The sequence below is a fragment of the Siniperca chuatsi genome, linkage group LG21, assembly GCF_020085105.1.
Source record: "Siniperca chuatsi isolate FFG_IHB_CAS linkage group LG21, ASM2008510v1, whole genome shotgun sequence".
NCBI classification, from domain to species: Eukaryota; Metazoa; Chordata; class Actinopteri; order Centrarchiformes; family Sinipercidae; genus Siniperca; species Siniperca chuatsi.
The window spans coordinates 961,901-982,043 of NC_058062.1; the positions used below are offsets into that span (position 1 = coordinate 961,901).

Below are 20,143 nucleotides of genomic sequence, written 5' to 3' on the forward strand. Positions count from 1 at the left end.
GTTAGCGTGGCCCCTGAACTTCAGACATTTTTCTTAACCATATTTTGTCAGAACAGCTGATTCAACTCATATTTTTAAATCTTGTTTGAAGATTTCATCTTTATAGCATGACCCCTTTTGCAGTAATTTATTTAGTTTATGAGAAACGCTGCAGAGCTCTGTGGGACATAAACCCTCAAGCTGCCCGTCCAGCGGAGGAAACGTGACGAAGTGCCGCCCTGTGTCCGTTGGCCTCCACACACCCCTACCGGCGAGACCACGTGTCCTCAGGATGCCTCTGTGGCTGAAAACGCTCACACATGCTGCTTTTCAGATTTAAGATTTTCCATAAAAACAAAAAGATGAGCAACACTTTGCTAAGATGATTCCAGTGGTTTCAAACCGTTTCGTCTCTGATTTATGTAAAATCAGAACACCTCCCAAGTAAAACAAGTCACCTGACGACCCCTCAGATGTATCTGGTGACCCTCGGGAGGGGCCCGACCCCCAGGTTGGGAACCACTGGACTGAACTTCCCAGACTGAAACAATTCACCCATTATCTGAAAGGGCTTTTGATTTAAATTTCCATAATATTTACTAACAAAATGATTCAATGTCCTTTTCTAATATTTATGAAACTTACAGCTCACATATATATAAAGTGAAACATATTATCACTGCGTGTCTTTTAAACAGTGAAATACTTGTGGAACATTTTAAAACCTTAAAGGACTGTGAAAGTAGAAATACTGTTTACAAGTAGGCTGCATTCAATTTTCACTTAAACGTACAAAAGTATTAACATCAGAAAGTACTCATCACGCAGAATGACCAATTTCAGAATAATATATATTACTGGATTATAAATATTGATACTGTACTGTACTGATTGGTACTTTCCACCGCTGTGTGTACTTTGGGATGTAAGTACTCCTTCCACGCCCCTGTCCCCGCCGGCTGTGTGATATAACGCTCAGCGGGAACAGTATATCCCGTTGTTGCTGCTGCCGCTGCAGTTTTTTCTCTCGGCACAAAGAGCTCACAGAGCAGCGATGACTGAAACGCCTCCCGGCACCAGGCTCTCACCTGTCTGACAGAGTCCTGTTTCAGGTGTACGCTGTGAGAAAACGCCCCCGGCTGACAGAGGGATCGAGTGAGAGCCCTGGTTTGTTGTGTCGTCATGGTGACCGGCGGGTCTCCTGTGATCTGTGGTATGTGTGTTTAGTGTTAACCATTTGAACCCTCTGATTTTACTCCCTTCGCCTACAGGCTTTTAGCGGAGTCACTACATGTGTTAGCCAGGAACGCTATATATAGTTATTTTTCAAATAAATAGGGCTACTCGCGAATACCATCCACTTGCATGTGACTTGTACTATACATGCAGGGACGGGCAGCGGTGGAAGAAGTAGCGTGTAACATTCAGGAGCAGCTGTCGGCAGAAATGGAATGTAATATTATATATGTGTGTTTTCATTAGTGAATAATCACCTGAAAATAAGAAGCGTTGTGTTTTCGTTACCTTAGAATCAGCCCTTTATATCTGCAGAGGGAGCGGGTCCCCTTCCACGGAGGCCGCCATGTTGCACCGCCATGTTTCTACAGTAGCCCAGAATGGACAAACCAATCACCGGCTCTAGAGAGGGCCTTTCGTGTTTTCCGCGAGTTTCCTGGCCGCCGTAGTTTCTCCTGCACGCTTGGAAGGGGAGGGCGAGGCGAGCGGTGTTCAAATGGCTGCAAACTGCAGTTTCACCACTAGAGGCCGCTAAATCCTCCACGCTGGAGCTTTAAATAAAAGTATAAATACCACAGACTAAAAATACTCTGTTGCAGGTGAAAGTACAGAAGTTTTATCTGCAAAATGCAGTTAAAGTACCAAAAGTACTCATTATGCAGAATAACTCCTTTCAGAGTGAGAATATTATATTATTCTGATTTGATCACTAATGAATATGAAACTCTTCGTTCAGGACGGCATGTTAACCCTGGTGACATGACAGGATCTGGTCTGCAACAGACATTCAGCAGGACAAAGACTAAAGCCTCCTCAGGGGGGCGCCGCAGAGCTGAGGGGGAGGCAACGATACTGCAGGAGGTGGATCTGAGTCAAAAACAGCACTCCTTCAGGTCTGCGCTCTTCTGTGTCATCAGGGGACGCTTAACTTCCCACGTCTTCAACAACGTATATATTTTTACACTTTTCTCGGTCATAATAATTCGTACAATTTCTTCGTAGCTGTAGAGAACAGAGGCCTAAAGGAGGTGATGTAAGAACTCGCGAACATCAGAACTTTCACAGGGTTTCAGTCAGTGGGTTTCTTCTAAAGCTAGCAGATCAGCGATCACTTCAGTCAGTGATAGGTGGGTGGCAAGGTAGGGGGACAAACCGGCTCTGGTGTTCTGCTTAAACAATGTTTCAGTGAAACAAAATTATACTATAACTTTAACGCAAGATAGTTCGCGGCAGGTTGCCTCCCACCTTCGGTAGCTAACTGTTAACATTAAGCTAGATTTCGTTTACTTTTAGTTTATTAAGCTTTTTTACACTCCTCAACCACTTCACAGCTGTCTGTACAATCAGTCACCAAAGACCTTAAGAGGGCTTGATGCTGTAGTCTCTGAAGTAGGTGTGTGTTTCGAAGGATGGGTCGAGTCTTAGGGATAAGGGGGGCGGCTTCGTAAACGCTGTTTGGACGATGTAAGCTGCACTGTACAATCACCAAGTAAAGATGTGAACCGAGATCCAAGTGAAAGATGTATGCACGAGGGTCTAGCAGCAAAGCTGAGTTCAGTTGCTTTTGTTAAAAACCTGATGATGGACCTGTCTGAGGCTCTGCAGGCCAGAGACTTTAGTCTCAATCAGTAAGCCTGATAAAAAGGCAGCTACATGTTTTGGTCCATTCGACGAAACTGCATGTGAGGCTGCGCAGCAACGTGCTTTTTAAAGGCTAAACAGAGTGACAGCAGGCAGAAGGTAATAGATCCCAGAATCTTCTGTGAAGCAATATGCAAAAGCATGCGAGAGAAGAGGAATCACTCTTTCACAAAGTCAGTGTGTTGGATGAAAAGGGCCAAGCCCTCTGCCGTGAATGCATGGGGGAAAGGAAGGACGAGAGCTTTGCAGTCGTTTGGGAAATAGGATTCTGTGGAGTTAAGCAAAGTTACGGGGATTTTAAGGAGATTAAAGTGCTTTCTGAAACCAGTGCTGTGAGCAGAGTGTGAGTGTTCCTCGCAGGTGAATCCAGTTGAGACACCGTCGCACTCACAACTGAAAATTGAAAATGTCTCTGCTCTAATGTTCGTTAAAATGGTTGGACCTCGTCTTACCTCAGGAAGTGGGCAGACCGTTCAGCGTGTAGACAAAGACGCACTGCCACACACAAACTGTAAGTATTTCCGCTGTGTGTATCGATTCTTCTATGTAGCTAGCTGGGATAATGTTTCTTCATGTAGTTGCTTCTCCACCTTTTCACTGTTATCTATAGATAATGGCTAGCATGATTGATGAGAAGGACGGGTGCGCGACCTGAGCTTGCTGCCGCTGTTACACCAGATTCTGAAACAGAGCAACAACCATTGCACCTTCGGCTAACGTTCAGAGCCTCCTACTCAACAATCACACAGTTATTCAGCTGATATTTTCTGAATGCTAAAGCAGAAGGAATATTATTTCCACTCTGGTGTTTTTTACTGGTGCAGCTGCAGCACAGTGAGGAGCAGACTGAGGCCGGACAGGGTTAACGAACGTCACAGAGCAGAGACCCGGCACCCTTTCAGCTCAGGAGAGTCTCTGTGGTTAAGAGACGTCTTACTTCCACCAAATAAACTACCTAAAGAGATTCAATAATGGATTTTAAAGTATTGGGATTTGATAAGTGGATTCAGAACTGTGTTCAGATTTGATAAAATGCAGTTGAACCCCATCCCTATAAACGTGATGTACGGCAGGTTTTAAGTTTGACACAACTTGACTTTGTTTGAGTTTTATTTGCAGCATCGTGGAGATGAACGATCAGAAAGTGTGTGAATGCTGTCTGTGTGTTCAGATTCTACTCGTGAGTCAAATCTCTCATTCGAGTTGTGAGAGTATAAGAGCTGAAGAGGAGGTTTGATGGCCGCTGTGTGAGCTGGGAGTTGAGAGTTAATCTGTTCATCTCGCACAGTTCGGATCTGAGGAATGAAAACTGCGGATCTGATTGATGGACAGCGATCTGCTGTCACATGTAGCAGCTTCCCTGCAGCCAGTAAAGCACTTATCCCTGAATGATGGGAGTGATTTGCGGGCGTGTATGTCTCTGCATGCATGCATGCAGGTATTCGTGTATTAGTGTCCATATATGGACTTTCATACCTGCAGGTAGAAGCTACAAGCAAGCTCTGCTCTCTGCTGCTGCTCTGCTTCAAACCGTCAATTTCTTTATTTAAATAGCGCCAGTTCATAACAGAAGTCATCTCATTGCACTATGATCAAAAGATCTTAAGCAATGAGAAGTTCAGCGTTCACTGAAACTGATATGATTCCTGTTAGTGTGAAAGCAAAGACATCATTTTTGTACCGATTCCATTTTGATCGTGAAGTTTCACAACATTTCTTTCATTTGATCAAATTCAAAATAACTTAAAATAAAATAAAATAAAATAACAGGAACAAGAGCTACATATCATCCCTCCCGGTGTGTTCGCTGTCAGAAAACAGAAGCATATTGCTGCCACTCTGACGCAAGAACATTTTCACTCAATAACCACAGCTGGATTAATCCACTAAAAGGCCGTGGGCCCCGTGTGTCCCCATCTTAGTTTGGTTATAAGTTGATTAAATGCAGATTTATTTAGGAATATGCAGCACGTAAGCTTCATTTGAACTGAAATATTAAAGGTATTACAACCATATTTTGACAGGGGGCCCCTCTGCGAGACAGGGCCTCAGGACTGGGTAAAAATCCATTTCAGTTAATGTTAATCAATCACATTATCACAAACTAACTGCCACGCAGTGAATGTGGAGCCCCCTCTAGGTCTGGGGGCCCTGGGGCAGATGCCTGGTTTGTAGTCCAGCGTTGGTTAGAAGTAGATATTTTCTAAATTAAACTTTTTGTCTCGTTATTATTTCACACCAAATCTCTCCGTTTTAACAAGAAGCTTGTCAGGTGACCGCGACTGTCTGTACAAAATCTCATGGCAACCCGTTCACTAGTTGTAGAGATATTTCCTTCCACAGAGCCATGCGGCCATCGCGGCTGAAAAGACACGGGGGGGTCGCGACTCGAAGCGTTCGACACTCGCCTCGGAGTCGTCGTGGATTTTGTTAAAATGTTCTGTGACGCACGTCAGTAGTGTTACAGTGCAGTCGTGTTAAAAAGGGATCAGCGCAGGGTCAGTGTGGGCGGTGGGGGGGTGGGGGGGTGATTAAAGTCAGTCAGTCGGTTGAGCAGTAAAGTTACATTCTCTGGCTGTCGGCGTCCGGGGCCATTTGGAGGTCAGTGCCTTGCTCAAGGGCGCTGAGCTCCAAACTGTGACCACACCTCAGCTCTGAATGGAGCTAAAGCTCTGTAAACCTTCTGCCAATCAACTCCAACAATGAGGTTTAACTCTGCGCCTTCAAGTCGCAACAGAAACCGGCGTGCAGCTGATCGGGAATCTGAAGCGTTAAAACCATGACCACGTGCACAGCCGCTAACCGGCCGACAGCTGATCTTATGAACCCGTTAGTGCCGCCTCTAGAAAGGTCAAACCTCCGTTCACTTCTTGTTTCACGAAGACAAAATGAAGGTTTAAAGAGCTGCACAGCATCTTACATTGTTGACGGCTCCCTTAGTTAATAATGTTGAAACAAAGTCTAAAAGTTGGTTTTGTTGCAGAGGTGCGAGCCAGTTTCTTATAAGCTGGATCTGACGCCGTCCACAGTCCACAGTCCGCTCCCCCAGAGGAGAGCTGGCCATCGGCGCACACATCATGAAAACTGATTTATGATCAGCGTGTTGACAGCAGCCTGAGGCGGGGGAGGGGCAGAAGATTAATGAAACAATAAATGTCAGGCTGCGTTCACAAACTGCTACTGCTGCTGCTGACAGGTCACCAAATGAAGAACAGCCTTAAATCTTAAATTCAGCATCTTCCACAGCGGTAAGAAACGTGTGCGCTGCAGTGGCAGTCAACGCGCCACACCATCGTCACAACATGACGAGTTTTAATGTTTGGGATTTTGCTCATAAAACATTTGCACAAACCTGTTTTTAATGTTATGAAACGTCAATATGCATTCTTCATTTTTCTCTTTTACTGGAATTAAGCTACCAGCCAAAGTTTTAAGAGAATATGAGGGAACATTAAACTGTGAGAGGTAGAAGCAATGAAAGCACACGTAGAGCCTGAGGGGCACTGAAGCTGCTGTGCACTTTTATAATGATTTATACATTTGAGATGGCAGAAACTGCTGCAGAAACTCCCTGCAGACAGACGGGGGGGGCATTCTGTCCCTTCTCATTCCTTAAACTGTTTGAGGGTTAAGATTTGTATCAGGGTGAAGGGTGGAGTTAGGATTAGGCTACGGTTGCGTTTAGGATGTGGAGTATTTATGTTAATGAGGGTCCCCAGAGGCACTGCAAACACACACACACACACACACACACACTCAGCAGTGTGGATATTAAGCATCTCGTCGTGGCGACACAAACCTGTTTTACTCAGCCACGTTGTGGGAAAGCCCCTCGAGGCAAGTTGTGATTTGTGACATTGGGCTGTATAAATAAAACGGACCAAAGTGACAACTCTCACTGTGGGAATGAATGAATGAATGTCTCCATCAGGCCATTAATTTCAATTCAGTTCATAACAGAAGTTATCTCACTGCACTTTTCCTACAGAGCACTATAATATTATTTACAGAGACCCAACAAATCCCACTACGAGCGAGCGCTTGGCCACAGCGGCAAGGAAAAGCTTCCTTTAACAGGCAGAAACCTGACAGAACCATTAACATTTAAAACAGAAACAGAAACGTTTAAAAATCCTCTTTTTACCTCTAAAATGTGGCTATTATAACCACGCTCTTCTAGAAATATTCACTTTCTTTGTTTCCCATGAGAAAACCAACAAAATCAAATTGTCTGTCTATCAAAAAAGGAGGAGAGGAGTATTAATTTCTGCTGTGCAGGTAAGGTATGAGGAATGAAGCCCAGAGGGGTTGATAAATAATGTCTCACCTGTGGTGATGGGAGGTAATTAAATCCTGATCGCAGGCGTGAAACAGCCTGCAGAGCTGGCAAAACACCGAGAGGGCTTTAAAAGTACAAGTTTCAGTAGAGGCTTAAAAAAATAGCAACAAAATGTGAAGCAAAAATGACAAAAGATGGGAAAAAAAGGGGAAAGTGAACTGTAACGGTCGAATGGATGTTTGGCGAGGACCAGCAGGGGGCAGTGCCGTTACGCTCTTGGGCCCGAGGCTTCACGCTGTCAAAACTTTAAACCTGCAGAACTTCTTTACAGTATTACACATTTCCCAAACGTGGAGTTTATTTACGAAAAGCTTTCCGAGTAGTTTCTGTGTCGGTGTGCGGCACGCGGCGTGTTCTTACCTTATTCGCCGTGTTCTACTGTACATGTTACTTGTAGCTACATGCATTAGAATGTAAATTGCATTGTGTTTCCTTGTGATAAAGTTTGATTTAAAGATAAGTTTTAGCGTTGGCGTGCGACTGGAGTAAAGCCACAGTGTCACAGCTGCAGCGGAGCTCACTCCGTACGAAACGGACGCTAAGTTTGTTTGAGTTTTTTCCGTTTTGGACACTTTCTACAAAAACAAATATTTACATTTATTCTTTGTTTTTACTACTCTGCCTTTTCTACTCTTTGTTTTGAACGGTGCTACATAAATAGTTATTATTATTACTACATTTATCTGATGGCTGGAGTTTATTATTAAAAAAAGCAGCTGTGATTTGAATCCCTTTATCTTATATTTAAGTTCATTATCTTGTAAACTCAGAATAACAAAGTGGTTAAACCACCTTTTGCTTTCTTGCAATATTGAGATAAATATCCCTCAAAGTAAACAAACAGTGTTACATTTTAGTTTCATGTCATGCTGTGAGTCTTCAGGAAGCCGCGAGCAGCCGCAGCTTCTGTTGTTATTATCATTATTTTTGTATAACGATGCTCGAAACAGAATGAAGTCACTTCGATCAGCTGACTCGTCAGATTCAGGAGGATTTACATTCATGTATCTTCATCTCAGGGTCACGAGGTCATTTTTATAATTTATATTTATATTATAATGTCTCGGGGTAACAGATGTTTTCTTTTCTGATAATTAATTATCACAGAAAATTACTTTAATTGTTTTTTAAACATGGCCGCTCTCAGCTTCCGTACTGATTCATTTGACATTTGTGTTTTTATAAATATTCATCCAGTCGTATCTGTACGTACTTGCTGCTGTTTGATGCTGAACTGCATTTCGTTGTACTGGTATTTACTGGTTGCATCACACCTCGACCGTAGAAAAGTGTAATAAACTGCAGGTAACCATAGCAACAGGACCGACAGAAACGCTGTTAAAATGAAAATGGATGAAAAGTTTATTTGGACTCTCGTTTTATTGTTTTCATTTTTATTGTCAACATCAGTGAACGAGGATGAGGATGACTGGCTGTCGCCCTCTGCAGCTGCTCAGTGGCCGTGGTGGGAGGAAGAGGAGACCACCATCCCATCAATGATCTGCGGATCTATCACCGTCCGCTTGATCTTCTGGGTCGAGGAGGAGGAGCCTGACTGGACGCTGTCGACCAATCAGAAAACAGATCACGGTAAGCTGCATATCTTTGGGTTTTGGACAAAAACGAGACATTTTGAAGACATCGATAATGGAATTATCCGCGCTAACATTTTTTAAATAATTTGAATTTTTCAGATTTTATTTAGTCAGTGACATCATATTTTCTGTTGAGTTGATTTTATTTATTTATTATTTATATAACATGAAGGTCTAAAGTGTTTCAAAGCTTCTCCACACTGCAGGGAACACACGGAGAATTATTAGATACCACAAATATAACTTTTCACTTCCTACTTAACAACTTATAACTCACAACTGAAATACTAATTACTTTCACTGATTTTCTTCCTAAATTGCTCTTTAATTTACTGCAACTACTTGAATACTTAATGACTCTTTACTAAATACTTACCACTTATCTAATACTATATAATAAATCTAATATCTAATAATATAATAGATATAATAATCTAATTACTTATTTCTTTATTGGCCCAAAAGTAGTCTAAACAAGTTTTATTTGTAGTCCATAACCCCCCACACCCGGTGTCGGGCCTCCTCAGGTGGGACCATGAACCCCTGAGTCCGACCCTCCTGCTGAGTCTCACCAGCTGCCGGCCTCTCCGTCCAGCAGCCTCCTGTACTCGGCGATCTCCAGCTCCAGTCTGGTCTTGATGTCCAGCAGGATCTGGTACTCCTGGGACTGCCTCTCCAGGTCGGCCCTCAGGTGCGTCAGCTGCTCCTCCAGGCACGACACCTGAGGAGGTTAAAGGCTTCATCAAACTGTACCGCAAAAGAGCAACAACAGTCTGAAATATGAAGTAAAACACCGTCTCACCTGCATCTGGTACCCGCTGAGCCGCGCGCCGTAGCGGTTTTGTGTCTCAGCCAGCGTGGCCTCCAGCGACGCTCTCTGCAGAAACAAAACACGAGTTGTTGTCTCACAGCATGTTCTCACTCGGCTTTCCAGCTCCACGGAGACGCCATTTTTATTTGGCAGCACTGAGCAGAAGGAATCCCGCGCCATCTTTGATTTCACATGATTTATATGGATGTTAATGGAAGAGACTTTTCTCTGTCATGTCGGTTGTTACTTCACACCTGCCTGACAGTTTTTCCACCTTTAAAAGTTGCTAAGAATTTTGCCGGTGAGTTAGTTTTTTCAACGTTCGACGTTCGGTAATAAAATTCAGATCTTTTTTCTTTTTTTTTCATTTTAACATTTAAATAGTTTTGAAAAAAAAAATAGTTTAACTGTTTACAAAAATCTAAATTTGTATAAAAATGCAAAAATGTGTAAAACTTTTGGCTTTTTAAAAACACTGACACATGATTTAGTTTCAATTTTGCCAATTTTCATATGTCGACAGAATCCAATCAAACCAGCTGACACGTTGTCATGACGACTGCACCAGCAGTGAAGTAACTAAGTACTGAAGTACAATTATAGGTACTTGTACTTTACTTTCTACTTCGACTCCGTTACGTCTCAGAGGGAAACACTGTACTTTTTACTGCGCTACGTTTATTTGATAACTTCAGTTAATTTGCAGATCCAGATTAATAAAACAAAATATAATCAACAAATAAATTATAATGTATTATTATGAATAAAGATAAGACTTTATTGATCCTGTGGTGAAATTCACAAGCTGCCCAGCTGTATTTAGAGTAATATATATATATAATATATATAAAGTCAATAAAAGTAGCTCCACCTTCAGCAGCTGCAACATTAAAGTGATGAACACATTAATGCATCAATAATTATGATCCAGTAATATAAAATATATGATTCTGCATGATGAGCACTTTTACTTTTGGTGCTTTAAGTTTATTTTGATGCTGATACTTTTGTACTTTTACTGAAGTAAAGTTTTGAATGCAGGACTTTTACTTGTAGCAGAGTACTTCTACGCTGTGGTGTCAGTACTTTTACTGCAGTAGAAGATCAGAGTGCTTCCTGCTCGGCGACACTCACCATGGCCAGCGTGGACTGCAGCTCGATCTGCAGAGCCTGCAGCGTCCGTCTGATCTCCGTGACCTCCGTCCTGGACGTCTGCAGGTGGACCGTCTGGGTGACCACCTCTTGGTTCAGAGTCTCTGTCTGCACCGGGCACAAACACACACAGATCCAATCTACACGTGAACGTAAGGTCAATCTCTGCGTCCGCAGGAAGTGATGTCATGGCGTTACCTTGGTCTGGAACCAGCACTCCAGCTCTCTGTGGTTCTTGGCGGCGATGGCTTCGTAGTGCTCTCTGATCTCGGCTATGATCTTGTTGAGGTCTTGTGCTGGAGCGGCGTCCACCTCCACGTGGACCTGACCGCTCATCTGAGCTCGCATCGCCAGCAGCTCCTGCAGATAAACCGCAAACACAACCGTTTACTGCGTCCGCTCTTCATCAGCGCTGACGTTAACGGGCTCTGTCCTCAGGTAGTTAAACTCAGACTAGTCCTTCACTGAGGCCGTTATTTAACGGATATTTATATTCTAGTTATATTTATCTATTATATTCTATTTTAGTTCAAGATTAGGATTACTGCCTGTCCGGGAAAGCCATGCGAACATCAGAAAATCAATCACGTTAGTGCTGAAATGGTTAATAACAACAACAACAATAATAATAATAATAATCACCAAATTCAAATCATAACCTCTCTTTGTTGCCTTATTGTTTTGTATTATTGTCTCTATATTTTCTTACATCTCCTACCTTTTTTTACTATGTCGCGTTGCACTAATAAAAAATAAAAATGTAAAAAATCTTTATTTATACAGCACGTTGATTGTCAGAATAAACTTTTCTCTGTTTTAAATCATTTCAGTTTGAGTGTTAGGGGTTTTGGTCGGGCACGCAGTGTGTCCGGGTGTAATGAGCAGCACGGCCTCTGGGGGCTGCTAGCGGGGCGTTTACGCTGTCGATCCTGTGAGTCTGTGGCTGCCAATATTTAAACAAAATAAATTAATTAAGCTGAAATGTACTTTTCCATTGATGTGCGCATAATATATGACAAAATTAAAAGCAAATTAAAAAACAAATACATTTTTTAATTTTAAAGTTTGAAACTGTATAAATACTGTACTGCCAAAATTAAAATGGAAAACTACATTGACAATTGATTTTCAGTGTACAGAGGATAACACAGTGATAATCAAACTGAATGTGACCTGAACTTTTACACATCGGCTGACAATAAAAATGTTCTAATGAAAATGACAGAAATGGCTTTTTATTTTATTTTTATTTATTTAAATGATTAATTATGAAACGTATTCTGATTTTTCTAATTAAAATGAAATGTTTTGTAATCTGTCTGCTACTGTTACACTTATTTACTTATTTAATTATATTTAATATGTCTCTGTAAAGTGCTTTGGTTTTAAACGTGCTCTATAAGTAAATGAACAGGACCTGACACAGTCCGGTCGAGGTGTTTTTCGTGCTCACTGACCTCCTCGTGGTTCTTCCTGAGGAAGACCAGCTCCTCCCTCAGACAGTCGATCTGCACGCCGAGGTCGGTCTTGGCCAGGTTCAGTTCATCCAGGACTCTCCTCAACCCGGCGATGTCGGCTTCTATCGACTGACGCATAGCCAGCTCGTTCTCGAACCTGCAGGCGAGGAAACGGGAGGAAGAGGAGGGTGAGTGACGGCTATGATGCTCTGCTGGTTGTATAAACATTATTAAATCTGTTATGAGTCAGAGCTGCTATTAAACTCTGATTCTGGATCTGATCTCCTTTAATTTGTCCCCCGTCTGTAAATATCAACACTAAATACTAACTGAGGCAACAACGACGTGAAACCTCAGCACATAAATGTCACTAAGTATAGACTCGTACAGAAATAATCCCTCTCAGTCATCACTTACGACCCGCTAGAAGTGTGTGGCGGCTTCTGTATCTGCAGAGCTGCGGCCCTCTGCCCGAATTTTCTTAGTTTCTTATTAGTTTGCTGTGTTCGGGACGTTTCTGGGCGTCAACCTTTGGGCAGCGGTGTGCAGCCCCCAGCCAATAACAGCGCAGTGTGTAGCACCCAGCCAATAACAGCGCAGTGTGCAGCCCCCAGCCAATAACAGCGCAGTGTGTAGCCCCCAGCCAATAACAGCATGGCATGTAGCCCCCAGCCAATAACAAGGCAGTGTGTAGCCCCCAGCCAATAACAGCACGGTGTGTAGCCCCCAGCCAATAACAGCATGGCATGTAGCCCCCAGCCAATAACAAGGCAGTGTGCAGCCCCCAGCCAATAACAGCACGGTGTGTAGCCCCCAGCCGATAACAGCACGGCGTGTAGCCCCCAGCCAATAACAGCGCAGTGTGTAGCCCCCAACCAATAGCAGCGCAGTGTGCAGCCCCCAGCCAATAACAGCGCAGTGTGTAGCCCCCAGCCGATAACAGCACGGCGTGTAGCCCCCAGCCAATAACAGCGCAGTGTGTAGCCCCCAACCAATAGCAGCGCAGTGTGCAGCCCCCAGCCAATAACAGCACGGAATGTAGCCCCCAGCCAATAACAGCGCAGTGTGTAGCCCCCAGCCAATAACAGCGCAGTGTGTAGCCCCCAACCAATAACACCACGGTGTGTAGCCCCCAGCCAATAACAGCATGGCGTGTAGCCCCCAGCCAATAACAAGGCAGTGTGTAGCCCCCAGCCAATAACAGCACGGTGTGTAGCCCCCAGCCAATAACAGCATGGCATGTAGCCCCCAGCCAATAACAAGGCAGTGTGCAGCCCCCAGCCAATAACAGCACGGTGTGTAGCCCCCAGCCAATAACAGCGCAGTGTGTAGCACCCAGCCAATAACAGCGTGCAGGCTGTGAGGTCGGGACTCTCTAAGAACGTAACGTCTCCGTCTCTCTGCTCTGCTGCCGGTCTGTGCTGTGCGTCTGTTTGACCGAGGGCGGGGCTGCACACGCAGGCCGAGCAGAGGATGAAGCCGCTCCTTCCTGCAGGGTTGTGCGGAGGTGTCGGAATAAAGAAATAAAATAAAAAATATTCTGCATGGACACGACAGGGTCACTGTTTTCAACCAAACTTTTATTAAAATGGTGTTTCCTAGTACTTGTACTGTTACTACTGCAGCTAGCAGCTAATATCGCAGCTGCTCCAGATTTTTTATTAAAATGTTCTTCTTCATTTTTACAGGCCCCTGATGTTTTTGGTTTTGAGAAACTGACCACTCTGCTGCAGCTTCTCCTTCTCCTTCAAAACATCTGTCACAACACAGAGAGGAGCTGCAGCAGAGTTGCTGATCTGTCAAACTAAACACATCTTTGCACAGTTATAAATGGTGGAAAATGGCATTTTATTAAGGTTTAAAAGCAGTGAAAGCGCCCTTTATGTGTCTTTCAGTCTTTGTTGGTGAAGGTCGACATGTGACCAGCTGATCTCGTGACAAATGTCCTTCATTCGATGATGTTTAAGACCTAATTTAAAGGGTTTTGTGCCTGATGCTGCAGCAGGTCACAGTGAGAAATCTACAGCTTCTCAGCTGGGTCATATTAAGTAAAACACCAATTAGTAGAATGTGTCAGCTTTAATGAGACAGATAGTTGTTGCATGAATGAATGTGACTTCCTGCAGCGTGTTGAAGCCTGTTTGTCTTCATAGGAACAGATTTAGGAGTTGAAGTGGAGCTCCTGCATGATAAAACATGAATATCTCACCTGTCAATCAATTAACACCTGAGCCTGTTTATCAGTGTCACAGGGTTTCGTTATCCATCTGAAACTGTGTTCTCATGCTTTTGCGGTTTCACAGATTCATTCAAACCTACTCATCATGCAGTCTGATCAGGTCTGATCAGGTCTAGACCAGATCTATAATCAGATAAAACTGATGCAGTAACTTTGTCATCTAAACCAATCAGCAGAACAACTACTGCAAATACTACTACTACTACAACTACTACAACTACTGCAGATACTTCTACTGCAACTAATACTACTACTACTACTGCAGATACTACTACAACTACTACTGTTACTACTGCAGATACTACTACAACTACTACTGTTACTACTGCAGATACTGCTACTACAACTACTACTACTACAACTACTGCTAATACTACTACTGCTACAACTACTACTGTTACTACTGCAGATACTACTGCAGATACTGCTACTGCAACTAATACTGCTACTACTGCAGATACTACTACTGCAACTAATACTGTTACTACTGCAGATACTACTACTGCAACTAATACTGTTACTACTGCAGATACTACTACAACTACTACTACTACAACTACTGCAAATACTACTACTGCTACAACTACTACTGTTACTACTGCAGATACTACTGCAGATACTGCTACTGCAACTAATACTGCTACAACTGCAGATACTACTACTACAGCTAATACTGTTACTACTGCAGATACTACTGCAGATACTGCTACTGCAACTAATACTGTTACTACTGCAGATACAATTGCAACTACCACCACTGCTACTGCTGTTACTTGTACTATTACTATTGCAGATACTACTACAACTACTACTACTACTACAACTACTGCAGATACTGCTACTGCAACTAATACTGTTACTACTGCAGATACTGCTACTACAAACTACTGCAGATACTACTACCGCAACTAATACTACTACTACTACCGCAGATACTACTACAACTACTACTACTACAACTACTGCAAATACTACTACTGCTACAACTACTACTGTTACTACTGCAGATACTACTGCAGATACTGCTACTGCAACTAATACTGCTACAACTGCAGATACTACTACTACAGCTAATACTGTTACTACTGCAGATACTACTGCAGATACTGCTACTGCAACTAACACTGTTACTACTGCAGATACAATTGCAACTACCACCACTGCTACTGCTGTTACTTGTACTATTACTATTGCAGATACTACTACAACTACTACTACTACAACTACTGCAGATACTGCTACTGCAACTAATACTGTTACTACTGCAGATACTGCTACTACAACTACTGCAGATACTACTACTGCAACTAATACTACTACTACTACTGCAGATACTACTACAACTGCTACTACTACAACTACTGCATATACTACTACTGCTACAACTACTACTGTTACTACTGCAGATACTACTGCAGATACTACTACTACAACTAATACTGTTACTACTGCAGATACAATTGCAACTACCACCACTGCTACTGCTGTTACTTGTACTATTACTATTGCTTCTTACTACTACTACACTACTACTACAGTAAGTACTGCTGCTGGGGGGGGGACTCACTTGACCCTGAAGTCGTCTGCAGTCAGGCGGGCGTTGTCGATGCGCAGATGGACGGCTCCGTTCACCCTGATGGCGTCCTGAATCTGGAGAAGACAAACAGAGTTTTCACTGTTTCATCATCTCATCACTCGCATGTGAGAACCAAAACTCCAGTTTATGTTCTCTTCCAGGATGCCAGTAGTACGTTTTCAAAATAATATATAATATCATCAATATGGCTTCTGATGAAAGCACTAAAGGTTTTCCACAAACGTCTCTGTAGAGGGACGTACCAAAATATAATCATAGGAGGAATCTACAACCAATATTTCAATATGTGTTATAAATTCCACCCAGTTAGTCTGGAGATCTACAGATGATGTAGCAGGAGATGACACATCATCATCATGAGCTCCTTCACTGAACCTGCACGTTACCTGTGAGGACGAGTTTTACCTTGGCAGTGAGGTCACAGATGGTGACGTAGAAGGCGCTGTAGTCCCTGGCCTTGGGGCCGACCTTGCACTCCACAAACTGCCTGATCTTCAGCTCCAGCTCGGCGTTGGCCTTCTCCAGGGAGTGCACCTTGGCCAGGTAGGTGGCCAGGCGGTCGTTCAGGTTCTGCATGGTGAACTTCTCGTTGCCGATGACGGCGTCGTTCACACCGCACACGTTATAGTTGACAGAGTAGCCTCCACCAAAGCAACCGCCGCCGCCGTAGCCACCGCCGTAGCCACCGCCGTAGCCACCGCCGTAGTCTCCACCCTTGGAAGTGGAGGAGATGCGGACCCCACAGCCTCCTGCTCCTCCGTACACACTGCCAGACTTCACATGTGACACCTGTCCACCACCGATCATGGTGCCGCAGGTCCTCCCCGTGGAGGTCCTCACCGACCCGGAGTTAGAGCGAGACATGATGGAGGTCATGATGGATGCTGTCTTTCTGCTGTGGTTGGAGACGACACTGTGAGGAGAGTGAGGAGCCGCAGGACTCTCGCCTCCTATTTAAACCTCCTGCAGCCAAAGAGCTCAGTCACTCAGCAAATACAGGCGGGGAGCCAGGTATGTGCACTTTACGCCTGTCCTGGGTGTGGCGGGGGATGGTCAGGGAAAAATGTAACCTTCAAACCTGCTTATTTGCGTGATAATGATGGGTTCTGTTTATCAAGACCAGGGTGTAAGGTCACCAGGACCTCCAGGCCTGGTTGGACCTTTGGATTGTAATTAACAAGCAGGGAAAGCAAATCTGTCCAAAGGCAGGAAAAGTTCAGTCAATCAAAAGTGAATTTACAGAAGTACAGTGTAGTGAAAACTTCTAGGTTTCAGTGAGAGCTTTGGTAAATGTCAGTTAATTTCTGTGTGGGCGTTGGAGATAATTATACAGTTACAGGGAGTCTAAATGGCACCAATGTGGTTAAAGTTAATGGTGGCTTGTAAAATCTCATCCTTTGTAATTATAATGAAAGACCTAGCCTAGTTTATTGCTTCTATCACACAAAATGATTGTTAAATTAATGTTTTTTGAGACAAGAACAAATCTTGGGATGGCCTGGGAGAGCATGAAGACCTGCAGGAAGAAGCTGGGAAAAGGTCGTATCGGACGCTCTGTTTATTCTAAACTACAAACATTTTGGAAACAAGAAAACAATGGAGAGGATTAAATCTGTGCATACAAATATTTTGTACTAACAACGCCAAATGAGAAGTCCTGGAAAAATGTCTAATTATTGACAAAATTAGGGTTTTGATTGGTTTACAGAAAATTATAATTTCAAAGCTTGGACAAAGGCAAAGCATGGAGCACTTGGTTGTATATACAAAACATTTAGTAGTTTGTATAAGCTGCACAATAACTGTTTGTTTCACATCGAGAATTTGCAACTGCAGGATCATACACCTGTCAGTGGGGATCAGGGCTGCAAAGGGTCGGGACATTTCCGGAAATAGTGAAGATGAGGCACCAGAGTCTGACATCGAGGAAGTCCATGGAGAGGATATGGAGGCCTGAGAGGAGTGTGTTTTTGGAGGGGGCTCATGGGGAATGTTTTTTTGTTGTTGTAATAGTTCAGTACAACTTATTTAATTAAAGTTCAACTCAATTGTTGATTTTTTCATTTCTATTCGAAGGGTTCACAATTATGATATGGTAAAAGGTTTGTTTCTGTCTGTGTGCGACATGGTAAATACAGCCTGAGCTAATAATCCCCCGTATTTCCATTTTATCATATCATTTATTCATTTTATTTCCTGTTAATTCCCATGGAAAATTTCCACCTTGAATATTCCCAGAATTAGTGTGAATCCTTAAAAGCAGTTGTATTGTGACCACAGGGTTTATTAACATTTACAACTTCAATAACAGTAGCTTGTAAAATCACACATCGTCTGCAAATACGTTGAAACAGTTTCTGGTTTGTTGCTTTTATCACACAAACAGAAAATGACTGATTAATGCTTTTGGCGAAGTAGCATATACAACCAGAAACTATGAGTGAAAACATGAATCAATGAAAACATGAACAAATAATCAAATAATAATGAGTTCTTCAGATTTTATTAACACAATCAGTAGTGACACAGCAGGAGACGTTCCAGTCGCAGCAGCACTTACTGTTGTAGCAGTAGTACTGTTGCTTCTAGTAGTAATACTATAGTACAATAGTAGTAGTACAAATAACAGTAGTAGTAGTACCATAAGCAAAGTTAGTCGAAGCAGTAATAAAAGCAACTGTTGTAGTAGTAGCAATGGTAGCAGCAGTAATCCTAGAAGCAACTTAATCTCTATAAGCAGATTCTGTAGGCAAGGGACGATTTTGGTGTCGGAAGCGTTCTGGTTTCCGTTTGTAGTCCGTTTGGAGTCAGAGTAGTATCGACCAATCATGTTTGAGCAGGTTTTGGTTACATACAGCTAAACAGTCGGTGTGGAGAGCAAAAGAGGCGGAAAGCATTGGTTGAAATGTAATCTCAGAAACCCATCGGCCATCGTCTGATGATGAGCTTTTTAGCAATCTCAGAACCCCAGAGATTAGCTTTTTTTTAAATGTATCTGACGATTCAAATGTAGATACAACTGCGATTGCTAATCGGACTGTTAAACATTACAGGAAGAGGACGTCTTGGCCCGGGTATCCGTTATCGGGATGTCTGCTGGCTACACCAGAAGCCCTGAAACATTGGCCGTTGCCCTCAGAGGCTGAATCGACGTGAGACGATAGCCGATGGGTTCTGAGATTGGAAGCAACTGTACCAGTAGTAGTATCAGTAGTGGTAGTTGCAGCAGTAGTAGCATTAGAGTAGAAGCAACTGTAGTAGTAATTATAATGAAACAAACTTGAAACTAAGTAGTTCGTACGAAGAGTCGTCTGACTACGTCTAAAGTCGAGTGTTTCGAAAAGCCTCCTCTGAAAGAGGGGAGGGACTAGACAAACATACAAATGGAGATTATGGCGCACTCACACAAAGTGACTTTACACCGATCAGAATCAGAAATACTTTATTGATCCCCGAGGGGGAAACTCTACTGCGTAAAGTGGGCGTGATTCTTGGATCAGAAAGTTAGACGCAGCCCCTCAATTCTGCTGTCGGAAAGGAGGTTTCAGACGCTGTTCAACGGTCCCACAAACACTTAGCTGGAGGCATAGTGATGCTTTTAGTGAGGTCCAAGGCAGGATGCTGTCAAACCCATCACCGCACAAGGACGTCAGTATTGGTCCATTCTGCAAAACCCTGAAACACGTTCCATGATTTTATATCCAGTGCCTGCACGTGGTGACTACATTTTGGTTAACTTTAGGGAAAGATCATGGTTAATAATAAGGTAAAACAAAAAGGGAAAGGAAATACATCGTGAGGTGCAGAATTGTTCAATATTAATTAATTAATTCAATAATTAAAATTCCTAGGATACTGGGCTGGATGTTCTAGGTTTGTCCTTCATATTTCATCATAAACTAAATGTATTTCCACAACAAGTCTGTTTTTTGTACGTGTGAGATATTCACACAAAACCAAGTAGGAAGTTAATTTCATCATCACTGCTGGAGCTTGAACCAGCTGTGGGAACAGAAATGAAGGGTTGGTTTGGACCCGGCGTGCAATATCTTAAACAGTCACACTCAGTCAAGTCAGGACAGGTGAGAACAGTTCAA

At 43.0% G+C, this 20,143-nt stretch overlaps 1 protein-coding gene and 1 long non-coding RNA gene across 3 annotated transcripts in view; one reads left to right on the forward strand and one right to left on the reverse strand.

Moving 5' to 3' along the window:
- Nucleotides 1-862: 862 nt before the first annotated feature.
- Nucleotides 863-20,143, forward strand: part of LOC122869018 — a 33,081-nt gene continuing 13,800 nt past the window's right edge. Inside the window, exons 1-4 of one of the 2 annotated variants that reach the window (XR_006376223.1) lie at nucleotides 863-1,192; nucleotides 8,606-8,785; nucleotides 9,318-9,481; nucleotides 10,658-10,727. This is a non-coding gene — a long non-coding RNA (uncharacterized LOC122869018). Of the gene's footprint in view, nucleotides 1,193-1,509; nucleotides 2,109-8,605; nucleotides 8,786-9,317; nucleotides 9,482-10,657; nucleotides 10,728-20,143 lie in introns of those variants that run through there. The other variant, XR_006376224.1, reaches the window with a different exon arrangement.
- Nucleotides 8,557-17,585, reverse strand: LOC122868993 (keratin, type I cytoskeletal 13-like). The gene is made up of 8 exons (XM_044181515.1): nucleotides 16,452-17,585; nucleotides 16,017-16,099; nucleotides 12,211-12,367; nucleotides 10,952-11,113; nucleotides 10,736-10,861; nucleotides 9,593-9,667; nucleotides 9,363-9,511; nucleotides 8,557-8,757 (listed from the first exon to the last, which is right to left on the reverse strand). The coding sequence occupies exons 1-8, from the start codon at nucleotides 16,920-16,922 to the stop codon at nucleotides 8,649-8,651; spliced, it is 1,332 nt and encodes a 443-aa protein (XP_044037450.1). The 5' UTR covers nucleotides 16,923-17,585; the 3' UTR covers nucleotides 8,557-8,648.